This window comes from Ipomoea triloba, chromosome 2 (genome assembly GCF_003576645.1).
Source record: "Ipomoea triloba cultivar NCNSP0323 chromosome 2, ASM357664v1".
In the NCBI taxonomy this organism is placed as follows: domain Eukaryota; kingdom Viridiplantae; phylum Streptophyta; class Magnoliopsida; order Solanales; family Convolvulaceae; genus Ipomoea; species Ipomoea triloba.
Window position 1 is genome coordinate 6,321,833 of NC_044917.1, and position 11,946 is coordinate 6,333,778.

General features: G+C 34.2%; 2 protein-coding genes across 2 annotated transcripts; both read right to left on the reverse strand.

Annotated features, from left to right (window-relative positions):
- Positions 1 to 929: 929 nt before the first annotated feature.
- Positions 930 to 2,267, reverse strand: LOC116011109 (salt tolerance receptor-like cytoplasmic kinase 1). The gene has a single exon (XM_031250626.1). The coding sequence runs from the start codon at positions 2,135 to 2,137 to the stop codon at positions 1,145 to 1,147; it is 993 nt and encodes a 330-aa protein (XP_031106486.1). The 5' UTR covers positions 2,138 to 2,267; the 3' UTR covers positions 930 to 1,144.
- Positions 2,268 to 8,747: 6,480 nt separating this feature from the next.
- LOC116011108 (protein trichome birefringence-like 42) lies at positions 8,748 to 11,762 on the reverse strand. Its single transcript, XM_031250625.1, has 5 exons — positions 11,373 to 11,762; positions 10,206 to 10,371; positions 9,894 to 10,069; positions 9,647 to 9,805; positions 8,748 to 9,281 (listed from the first exon to the last, which is right to left on the reverse strand). Exons 1-5 carry the CDS (start codon positions 11,648 to 11,650, stop codon positions 8,990 to 8,992), a joined length of 1,071 nt encoding a protein of 356 aa, XP_031106485.1. The 5' UTR covers positions 11,651 to 11,762; the 3' UTR covers positions 8,748 to 8,989.
- Positions 11,763 to 11,946: the final 184 nt, after the last annotated feature.

Consider the following 11,946-nt stretch of genomic DNA (forward strand, 5'->3'; position numbering starts at 1 on the left):
GGCTAAGTGAACACGAAATAAGTGCCGTAAGTAAATGTTTAACATCTATGTTTAATTGAGTTATCATAATTTATATTCTCTCAAATACTCTGTCAGGTCGGAGTGTAGGAATCCTTGGGGCAGGGGATTCAAACTTTTGAAAAGAAATAGAAAATAATTTTTGTATTAGAAATTTACCAATTTGAATTTTGCCACTCTTTTGGTCAAATCCGTCATATAAGATATTTCTAGTGTGATTTATTATACGGGAGCAAGGTTACGTAATTAAAAAAAATTGAAATAAAAATTAATTTTCAGTCCATTCAAATTACTATGGATTGTATTAGAAGAGTAAAATAAAAGTTGATTTATTGATTATTTAAATAGTCAATTTGTCTTTTAATTTGTTCAAATGTAATATTCGAATTATGTCATCAATTTGGTTGGAGGAAAGTTAATTAATAATGTGGTTGGAAGCAAAGTTTTTTGAGAGTATTATTGTAATTTCAGTCCATTATCATTGTCTATCCTTTCACATACTTGGAGAAACACATTTCAAACATTTGTCATTTTGTGAAAGCGTCAATTGTTTTGATTGGTATTCATAACTAAAGAAAAACACATGTTTGTTAGTTGGTCCACTGATTAAAACATGATGACCAATAGTACACACGGCTTTAGGTGGGTTTTTATTGTATTTTATTTTTATTTTGTGTGTAGGGGAGGGGGTTGTACACTTGTACTACTATAAATTTAAACATTGTATTTGGCATTTCCAAATTCCAACAAAATTGATTCTTTATATGAATGTGTGTCCATTCAATTACATATTTATCATTTGTATATTATATGTTTAAAATCTCAACCTATTCGAATTCTTTGGATCATTTGAAATCAATGTCATATATTTTCAATTAAAAAATAACCACGGTTAATTTAACTCACAAAAATTGTCCAGAAGAATCAATCAAATATTCATTTTGAGAAATTGTATACAATGCTCAAGCCCCTATACAACTAATCACAATCGCTTTATGCACCTCCTAGCTACACTCATATTTTCACTAATCTGGTTCGCCTTATCAGAGAGATTTATCTATCTTAGGGGTAAGCTATAACTTTTTAAATAAACACTAACTTTTTGGATAATTGTAAGCGCTTGATCTTAACACTTCTCGTTTGAGAATAGAAAGCTAATTGAGGGAACTCTGCTTCTCATAATTCCCAAGATATCCGATGCAGTTGGCCTTAAGCTTGGAGAATCCCCAAGGCAAAGAGCCGCAATGGAAGCCACAGCCTTAGCTTCATCCACCTCGTACTCCCCGGCTAGGCGCCGGTCCACCATTTCGGCAACCTTAGATTCATCCTTCAACATCGGACCAACTTTGGATATCAGTCTCACGTTACCGTCCGAAGAAACGGCTTCCAAACCCGTAATTAGCTCGAGAAGAATGACTCCGAAGCTATAAACATCGCTCTTTTTAGTTGCAATTCCGGTCCTCAAGTAGTGCGGGTCGGTGTAGCCCGGAGAACCAAACATCGTCATCCTCGTCCGGTTCGGCGGCTGAACCGTGGACGAGAATCCCACCTTGGCCGACCCGTAATCGCAGAGCTTACAGTTCAGCTCCGAATCCAACAAAATATTCGAGCCTTTAAGGTCGCCATGGACTATTTGGGGATCGCATTTCTCGTGGAGATATTCCAGGGCTTGGGCTAGCTGGAACGCTATTCCCATCCTGTTTTTCCATGGCAAAACAGAGCCTTTCCCGTGAAGCTTCTCCTGAAGCGTTCCATTCGGGACATACTCGAAAACGAGAACACCTTCTTCTACACTTTCATATCCCTCATCGGAGTAACCTAGTATTTTCACTATGTTGTCGTGTCGGATCCTCTGCAGGATTTCGAGTTCTTGTTTATACATATTGTGTAGCCGCTTGGTGCTTGTGTCAATGATTTTGATCGCTCCCAGGCTAGAATCTGGGAATTTGCCCAGATACACTGTGCTGAACCCTCCAAACGCCATTACTCGGGACCGGGAGAAATCCATTGTGAGTTTTTGGATTTCTTTCCTCGTTAGCCTCCTCGGCCCTGCTGATTCTTTCGTGTTCTTAACTGGTTTCCTCTTCCAAGACTTTAGCCCTAAGCAACCAAACGCCATGACAGAAAGCCAAACCCAGGAATGAGAACAGAGAGTTAGTGATTGATAGGTACTAAGTGGAGAGGTGGGGGTGGTTTAAAAGAGAGAGGTGGCGGTGGAGTGAGAAGTGAGGGTGGTGGGTGGATCCAGGGCGTGCGAAATAGCGGAGAAGGAGGGAAGAGAAAGAAGCCAAAATAGATAACATAAAAGAAATGTAAACAATCCGCAGTTCGATCACTAACAATTTTGTGTGTGAAAATTAATCTCACTAAAAATTTAGGATTACTGAGAGATTTTACTGTTGGTTTTAGGATGACAAGTTAGGACAAAGTAATTACAATTGTATTAAACTCTGAACTTTCTACATGTGACCTTAGAAGGAAACTATCCAAACCACCATAAATACTGTGCCATATGAATTAGGAAAGAATCCCACTAAATCTGTCAAGAATTCTCAATTTGCCGCCTCTGAGTACCGCACTCAGCCGAGCATCGCAACTAGACTACCTACCTCAAGAGGGCTGCTCGGGCATTCGTACGCAACCCATCTACTGAAAAGCAGTAGTCGGTCAGTAAGCTCTAGATACCAAGGGCTCTCTAGGCTGGATACCCTGCTCGGGGTCTCCATCATTTACGAATCATAAGGTCTCTTTGCGTCCAAATTATACAAGTAAAGAGTAGGAACCTAAGAACTGATCGAGTAACTAATGACGAAATAAAATCACTCACAATTTATCTTCTCTAATAACTCTTTGAACAAAAATTTTAAAGCCTTAGAATTAATCTGATCCTAAACTAATAAACTTAATATATTTTAAAAAAAATGTAAAAGGGAACAGGAGCAAAAGGAACAAAGAAACAAAGAGCCCCACCACCCACGGACAACTATACTATTTGCTTGAGACTCGTGTGGATTTGAGATCTTACACATATACTCCCTCCTTTGACCCCTTTTATATTAATTTATATATGTTAATTTATATTATGATCGGTCGGTCAGTCACTTGTTGGAAGCCGCTCTTGGTTTATAGTTTCCCAAACCAGAGATTTTAATAGTAATAAACATTATTGGCAATATATTAATTATGAGTACGTACGTCTCCGCGTCCATAAGATCACATCATTATTAATTTGAATTGAAGATTAGGTAATAGGTAACCATTTTAGATTTCCACCAATTTATAATTTGTTATTCAATTTTATTCAAAAATAAAATCACTATCCATATTTAATTATTATCCTGTTCACATTTACTATTTTAATTTGTCTCTTCTTGGATGAAAAATTGAGAGAATATGCTGATAAGACTCATGACCAAATGTAATAATATGAAAAATTGCATCTTTGGTCTTTGAGTTTTTTTTTTTTTTTTTAAATGAAAAAGATTGCAATCGATCAATCACTACACTAGAAATAATATTTGAAACTCGTAGTCACTACCTCCTTTGTGACTTTAGCCGACAAAATATTATAAAGAAATAAACTAGTTTAGGTTGTTTCTGTCTCTAACGAAGAAGACTAACACACAATAGTTCCTATTGGGAATCGAATTTGAAAACTTTTGATTATCAAGCCAGCTGTTTGACTAATTTGATTGAGATTGTTCCCATAATTGTTGAATTTAATTAAGGTAGTATTAGATTCAGTCATTATGTTATGAGTTTCATTACTCTTCATTTTTAAGTGAAAAAAGTGTCAAATTACTCATTGAGTATGAAGAATAATACAATTGAATCTTCTAATTGAAAAAAAAATCTGCTAACTAGTAAAATAATATACAATTAGGTTTTAATATTAACTATTTAATAAGTTAATGGTTTTTTCAATTAAGGACCCAATTACATTATTCATTATTCATTATATTATAATGACCATAATGGGGTCATTATGACATTTTTTTTTAATTTTAAAAATGGTCTATAGTTTTGCATATTTAATTACTAAGTCGTGAAATTAGAATGTGAGTAATGAGTTGGGTGGAAAAAATAAATATAAAAGGTAAAAATTTTATTATTAATTTTTTAGAAAATAAAATTTTAACCAAGCCGTTAACAGAAACAATGAAAATGTTATGGTACTGAGAACTTAGAGATTCAATGTGATAACATATATATAATTATAAAACTTAAATCTACTATTATCTTACTTAAAAATCAAAATCGCAATTATCCTAATGTAATATCCACTTGATAGTTGATAGGAATGGGCATGCGGAATTAGAATATAGAGAAATCATAAACCACCATTAAGCAAGTTGTTAGTACGTAGCTTTCTGCTTTTTGAGAGTAGATTAGACTGATTAGTGATAATAATCATAATATATATATTTGCAAATAATATATATATTTATATTAACGGATTGAAGCAAAAACGTGGAAGGAGAGACGCACTTTACTGGTCAACTTTGTTCACCACTTCACCAGCCACAACGTAATCTTCCGCCCCTACCCAATGGGCCCTTCAAATCTATTTCTTTTTATGTCTGCTACTAATCAGGTTCATAGTATTGGGCAAATTATACTGTTCATATAATATGGGCAAATTATATTATTACAATATAGATTACTAATAAATATTATATTAAAAATTTATTTTTATGTAGTATACTAAAAACGTATATGAAATACACTAAAAAATAAACTTTCAAAAAATAAATTTGTAATACCCTAAAAAAGAACATTCAGAATACTAAAAATAAGTTATTTGTGTATTAGTGGTTCACTTTATAATGTGAATCATGATCCACGGTAGTATATGAACTCTTGATTTAAAAAAAAATTTCAATTACGTGTTCTCAAATTTGTTAAAAAAGAAAAAAAGAGAAAAGAGTTCTAAAGGCATTGGCACGACACGGACATCATAATTGATAAAAAGTTTTGCTAACGATTTTCTTTGAGCTAAGTAGAAGGTTCGATTCGTGTATTACGAACATCGATGATTTGAGTTTAGGTTGAATTTCTCATGTGTAAAAATGTACTATTTAGTGTGAAATCTCAAAGTTAGATGAGTAAGTTAGGAAGCGAGTTCATATAATCGAAGATATACTCCAACACAGCCGAGAAACCGATAAACTTATAGTTATTTAAAAAAAAATGAAGCACCAAACAAAGGAATGGGCATACCAAATTTCTGACAAATATTGGCGGTGGCATACGTGCAAGCAAGGGAAGAATCATGCACATAACACATTGAATTCAACCACCTTATACCAAAATTAAAAAAAAGTAGAAAAAATATAATTGAAGAATTTTGCAGAAAAGGACATACAATTAAAACTAGTGAATATGAACCATTCCTGCTTCTGGCTGTACGTGACCTCTCTAATTTGCCTAACCACAATGAATTCGTCTTTTTCATAACAAAAATATGTTCAATGCACATACTCATACACTGACATGAAATAAACAAACATATCATAAAATTTTCAATATTTCTATTAGGTTGTCACGCATATATATTATCGAAAATTTCATAAATTAATCGATATTATTCCTACTACGCATTTAATTTTATGAATGTATGCTACTATGTCAGACAAAAATTAAAAAGAGTTGGTGAAATTATATTTGTTGAGCATCGGCCAGATTGGCCGAGTTCATTCCGTACTTGATTCGAGATGTGGTGCTATGATTTACCATGAAAGAATGTGATTAAATGGTTGATGTCCACCTACTTATCATCAATTGATTTTAAGTAGAATATATATATGACAACCAGATAATAAAAAATTTTGTGGTTAAGTGTGCTTAATCTATCAATTTCGTAATAGATCATTGCACTGCTATTTTGGTACAGAACTACAAACTAGTTAGATTAGTTGAAATAAACAAAAATGTTATAAATTATTCAATATTCCTATCATTTATATAAACGAAAATATCATAAATTAATTCAATATTCATATTATGTATTTGTTTAGTGTATGACTATTAATGTTAAACAACAAAAACATCAAATGTTAATCAATGTTACTATCACGTATATAAACAAATGACATCATAGATTAATCAATATTCTTAATTATTATGTAGTCGTTAAATATATGATATTATTGTAGACTACCAAAACTAAAAAGAGTTTCATGAAATTAATAATGAATCTAGTTGCCAATTCAAGTTTGGTAGAAGCTACGTTAGTTGAACTGTTGAAGTAGTAGTTCTTACGTAGTCGGTAGTCTTTTAATTTGCATGACCGACAACTCCACAATTGCCTATTGCTCATTCTACTTTTCAAACTCTTTTCACCTAATTTCCTCGCCCAACAAAATTATGAGAAGATAAATTGTGGACTAGTGTTGAATGTTTACCGTGGTAAATGGATGACGATGATTTGATTAGAAACAGGTCCACCATAAATCGGGTAATAAAAAAAAATAGATTGATTCGATTGACATCTCTAGCTCTACTCACCTAAATTTTATGGCACTGTTTAGTAAACAATCAGCCTATCAGCCAATTTTGACTTATTTGATCACTATTAGTTGTTTGGTTAATAAGTTTTTTGTAACTCTAAAATACTAAAATTCAAAAGGCTACTCAAAGCAACATTTTCAATTAGCTTTTTGAGGAAAAAAATTATATCAAATAGCTATCAGCTAACAGCTAATCTATCAAACAACTTTTTACAATCAGCTAATATTATTAACAAATCATACATTCTAACCCAAACAGCCAAACCAATCAGCCAACAGCCATTTACCAAACAGGGCCTATATCTTTTATACATTTGGACATATTTCACAGTTAATTCACATCTCCTAAACAGCCTTAATAAGGTGCAATAGAAGTTTTCAAGATTGGTCTAAACTTCCTTTTTAGTAGTATCTCCCCCAACTTGCTTACATCCCCAACACCAATCCATCATATCATCGGAATATCTCGATATATTAGGTTCCAATCGCCTACATACAGCCGAACCATCAAAGCTTTGGTTGAATAAGAAGTTGGGCCGAGGACGGATGTTATGAAATATCGTATCCCTGTGGGTGCAATTAATAATCATGTTCAAATATGGGACGACTCGTGCCTATAATGGGTATTCTTATTAACGCTACTCTTTTAGTTGAGTTCAACATATAATATCTTCTTAGTGTGATTTATTTTTTCTGTGTAATTTATGAGATATTATACAAAACAAAATTTATATAGTATATACTATTAAGTAATAATTGCTGCCAAGTAGCTTTTACCTCAATAACACCTTTATATAAATGAGAAGTTACAGGTTCGAGTCACAATAGGAATATTGATTATTTGTGTTTCATCAATAGGTAATTATATTGTAATAGAGTCAATTGTTTTTGTTTGGTAAATTCGCCGGGTTTTTCTTCGTCCGTTTAACGGTTCAAGTTCCCCAGCGTTTATTCTAGGAAGCACCCGGGAGAGCTCACTTGTCACTTGAGTTACCCTATTGGGTTATTTTAGTAGAGTCAATAGTATGCAAAAAAAAAAAATTGATGATTTTTCCTCATCACAAACAAAAAAGGAATAAAAATATAAGGGAGTTCAGTTTTTTTTTTTTTTTTTTTTTTTGAGGATCTAAGGGAGTTCAGTTAGGTTCAAAGAAGATTGCCAAATGCAATTTCGAAAACTTAAAGAAAAATTGACCAAAGACTGATATTTTTATTTTAAAATTTTAATAATCTTATGCTTCGCACATAAAATTTGAAGCCTTGTCTAATTTTAAGCCGGTCAAATATAATTTAGATTTTGGACAATCCTAACTAAATTAGCAACACAGTTAATTTAATCATAAGGTTATAAATGTGACCTCGTGAGAGTTTATCTTAATTTCGGTTTGAATCAGTTAGCTCTGAGTAACATATGTTGGTTTACCTTGTGCCAGTTATGAATAACTTAAATTAAATTTTTTTTTTATAATTCAATAAACTTTATGTATAATATACTATCGAATAATAGATGCGCACTTTTTTATAAACCAAAATATGATCTGACCCACGTGACAATGTAGTCGTTCCAATGAATCCAGAGGACATATGGTGGTACGGAGTATAATTGTATAAATCATCTAACTAACACACGCATTGGGCTGGCTCGCAACCTCTACCGTTCATTGAAAGGTATAAAAGAATTGTACACGCATATTTTACTATTTCATTCTATATTTTATGATGTGTTAGATTTATCCATATTAGTCGTATGTAAGGGTGTCGAAGTAGGTTGAGATCCACCTGTTAAGGTTAAAAATTTTGGTCTACATAGAAGTGGGACCCGCATGCTAACTAATATTAACAATTTTTTTTTAAGATAATGTTATAATTCATTTTTACATTCTTATAATTTTAAAACATTCATACTTTTTGAATCATGTTATACATTATTATATATAAATTAGCTAGCCTGCAATGCCTGCCAAGTGCCAACCCACATAGGGTGGGGTCGAGCTAAAGAAATTTGGCCCATGGGCCATTTGACAAAAACTAAATTTCTAGTCCACATCGACAGTTCTAGTTGTGTGACAAGAGTATATATGATTGATACTAAAATTAATACATTTCAACCTAAGATTATTATGTAGTAGTGTATAGGTAACAAGATCAAATTGAATTACAGCTAAAATGAGGTTATATAATAACAGAGTAAACGAGGTAAATCACTAAATCCACACAGCATTTAATCCAGATGTTAACTGAAAAGATTGAATTATGAGGACATATGCAAATAACAGAGTAGCATATATATATGTATGCAGTTGCAAACTTGCACTAGATAATCTATGTAACTAACATGGGTCAAAAGACTCATAATCTTTAATGTAGCCTGGTTGTTTATTTCTATTATCTGGATGGTTAAAAACTGGTTTACCCTGGCCCCTGGCAACCATTTGATGCCAGCCATCTTATGCAAGCAAAAACTAGTTCTCAATCAAAATTGAGTACAGTATTTGGTTCCAAGAATCTGGAACTCCAGCTACACACCAGTGACTGCAGTCTAACGCTCCTCCAGCGTATGTCGATGGATGTCCATCTTTTCTCAGTTGAGTGAGCAATGCGATATCGAGCAAGTATACGCTGCTTGTCATGTTTCCCAACACGTCCTTCACCACCGCTTCTCCCGGGTATCTCTCGCCTGGGAAACTCGATCCCTCTATTGGCTCGGTTTGATGCCTGCAGTCTTGTACTGCTGGCTCGTTCCATTCATTACCACTGAAAAACACCAAATGAAATATTTGGTCAGGAAAGTGATTCATAAGTTAGCACTCGAAGCATGCCACGTATTCTGCAGTTAACCACAAGGTTCCAAGTTCGACTCTCAGTCGAAGTGGCTTATTGGCTTTCTTGGTTTGAGCCAGTGGTCAGTTAAGAGAAACCTAGGCTGATTTATTTCCTTGTGGTCCTTTGCTGATTAGGGTCACAAGACGGGATTTATCTAGTGCAGACTCTCGGATAGTGGCTGTGGGTTTCCCTCGTCACCCAAATATGAGTGAATCATGGTTAATTCTTGAGCTTTAGGTTTGTTTTCTGAAGCCATTGGTTCATGTATAGCAGCAGGCAGTAGTATAAGAGCTTACTGATAATGAACAGCAGAAATTCCTTGAAAGAACACTTTAGTTTTGTTGGGATCAATGTTGGAGTCTACCCAATTAGACCAAGTTGTCAAAGCTATCTTGTAGGCATCCATATGATCCATATCCTTGTAGAGATTTTCCCCAACTTGAAAGTAATCCCATCTGAAACAATCATACACATTCAAAAAAAAAAAATGACAGCACATCTAATCACGGTTTTTATCAAGTAAAATGCTAAGATGAAATTTACGTCTGCAAATTTCCAGTATGAATCCACCAATGATAGCTATTGAAGATCAACACATCAACATCTTCCCACTGCTTGCTCCTACTGATCGAATCTAGCTTAAGAACTCGCCCCGATTCCTCATGGATTAGGTCCACCAGGAATCCATTTTTCAAGAACGTAACATCCAGCTCATAGTCCTTTCAAAGAAGCAAGTCATCAGTATAGATATCCAGCACATTAACCGACTAAACTACAGTTAATACACTGCAGGATTAGGAGAGTTTAAGCACATATTCGTGAAAGTTAAATTTGAAAAGAAAGCAAATTTCTTACAGGGAATGAAAGAATGGAACGATTTCCCTTTCTGACTAAGGTGCAATTCGAATTTGCAGCATAAAGCATGCACGCCAATGACTGCCACTGGTTATTGCTCAGCGAGTCTCCGACAAACATAATCTTTTTCCCTCTAAACATTTGCAGGAAAGCTTCCCCATTAAACCTACACCACAAGTAGTCATCAAACTGCATTTATAATCAGTTCGATCAGCTGAACCTACGTTAGATCTAATTCATATGTGCATTCAAGTAAGCCGAAACAAATTAGGAATATATGTTAACTATGGAAGGATAATATTTACTTCAATTACTGTACTTCCCATCACCACATCCCAACATAGTTTACATAAAAAAAAAAAATTACTAGAGATTCTTAATCAGTGGTGGGACAACACTCACATCCTACATAAGATTCTTAGATAACATGATGACAAGCAGATACGTTGTGGGATATGATCTATCCTGTATTTCAGTGTCCATCATTATACAATGGTAGCTATCCAATGTGAAAGGTTGACCTTCACTCTCTTAACAATCATTATATAAGCACAAGATAATGAGGTTTACATACAAGGTAGTGAGGTTGGTGCCCTCACCTGTCACAATTCATGAATCTTGAATGGAAACTAGCTAGGATTTCACCTGTTCCACTTCCCATTAGCAGGTGCAAAAAAGTCTAACCCACTCCACCCACTAAACAAGAACAGTTCACTCCTCACTTCTCACTAACAAATTTGATAAAAAGATATAATAATCTGGACATCCCAACCAAGTTGGTCACTTTTGAGTTCGACTCAAATAGGAATAGTCTCCTGACCTTCTTGGTTTGAACTGATCAACTTGTCAACTCGAGTCACAACGCAGGGTCTGCCCTGTTCAGACCTGGCTTCGAGTTTTTCGTCATCCAAAAAATATATAATAATCCGGTTTAATTTATGGGTATATTCTATCAAGTTCCAAAACCACACAGAAATTTGGGCAAACCCATGAAAATGGATTGAAGCTCATCAAGAAAATCAAGATAATTGTCCTCCTCTGCTCTACCATGTAGTTCAATGTTGTCTGGACTAACATCGGCCGACACAACAAATTAAAAGAAATTTTCCCAAAAACTAAGCTAAGCTAAGCTAGCATAAATCTGTAAGCATATATATATATATATACCTGTGAAGGTCACAGTGAGTAGGCTGCCATCTATACTTGAGGTAAAGCTTATCGGGTCTGCCATTCTTCTGGCAATTCAACCCTGCGTCGATAAATGGGCAGTCTTCATAAAGTGGGTATGAATCATCTTCAACCCAGCTCCCTTCAAAAAAATCGCAGCTTTCTGATGATTCACTTCTCTGCTCTTTCGGGCCTGCTGCATTTACCAAATACAGTGATGGGAATAGTAGGAGAACATTGAGGAGAAGGAGCCTTAAATGATGACTCCAAAAACCCATTCTCAGCTCTAACGAAAGAGAGAAAAGCTCAGTAAAGGATGATATGATAATGGGGGAAAACGTGCAAAGAAAAAGACTTTTTATAGCTTTTAATGCTGCAGATTTGGGAAATGATGCCACCAATATTTGTCTTGTAAAACAAGATTAGAAGGTGCCGCCAACATATATATGAATCTGTAATAACTCATGATAAGTGAGTAGTTGCAATGTCCATACACTTTTTTTTTTTTTTTTTTTTTTTTTTTTTTTTTTTTTTTTTTTTTTTTTTTTCTTTTTTTTTTTTTTTTTTTTTTTTT

Coding starts and splice junctions, on each gene's coding strand:
- LOC116011108 (XM_031250625.1), bottom strand. CDS start 11,650: ATGGGTTTTTGGAGTCATCATTTAAGGCTCCTTCTCCTCAATGTTCTC. Junction 10,372..11,372: donor ACTCACTGTGACCTTCACAG/GTATATATATAT, acceptor CTTGTGGTGTAG/GTTTAATGGGGAAGCTTTCC. Junction 10,070..10,205: donor GTTCCATTCTTTCATTCCCT/GTAAGAAATTTG, acceptor CTTCTTTGAAAG/GACTATGAGCTGGATGTTAC.
- LOC116011109 (XM_031250626.1), bottom strand. CDS start 2,137: ATGGCGTTTGGTTGCTTAGGGCTAAAGTCTTGGAAGAGGAAACCAGTT.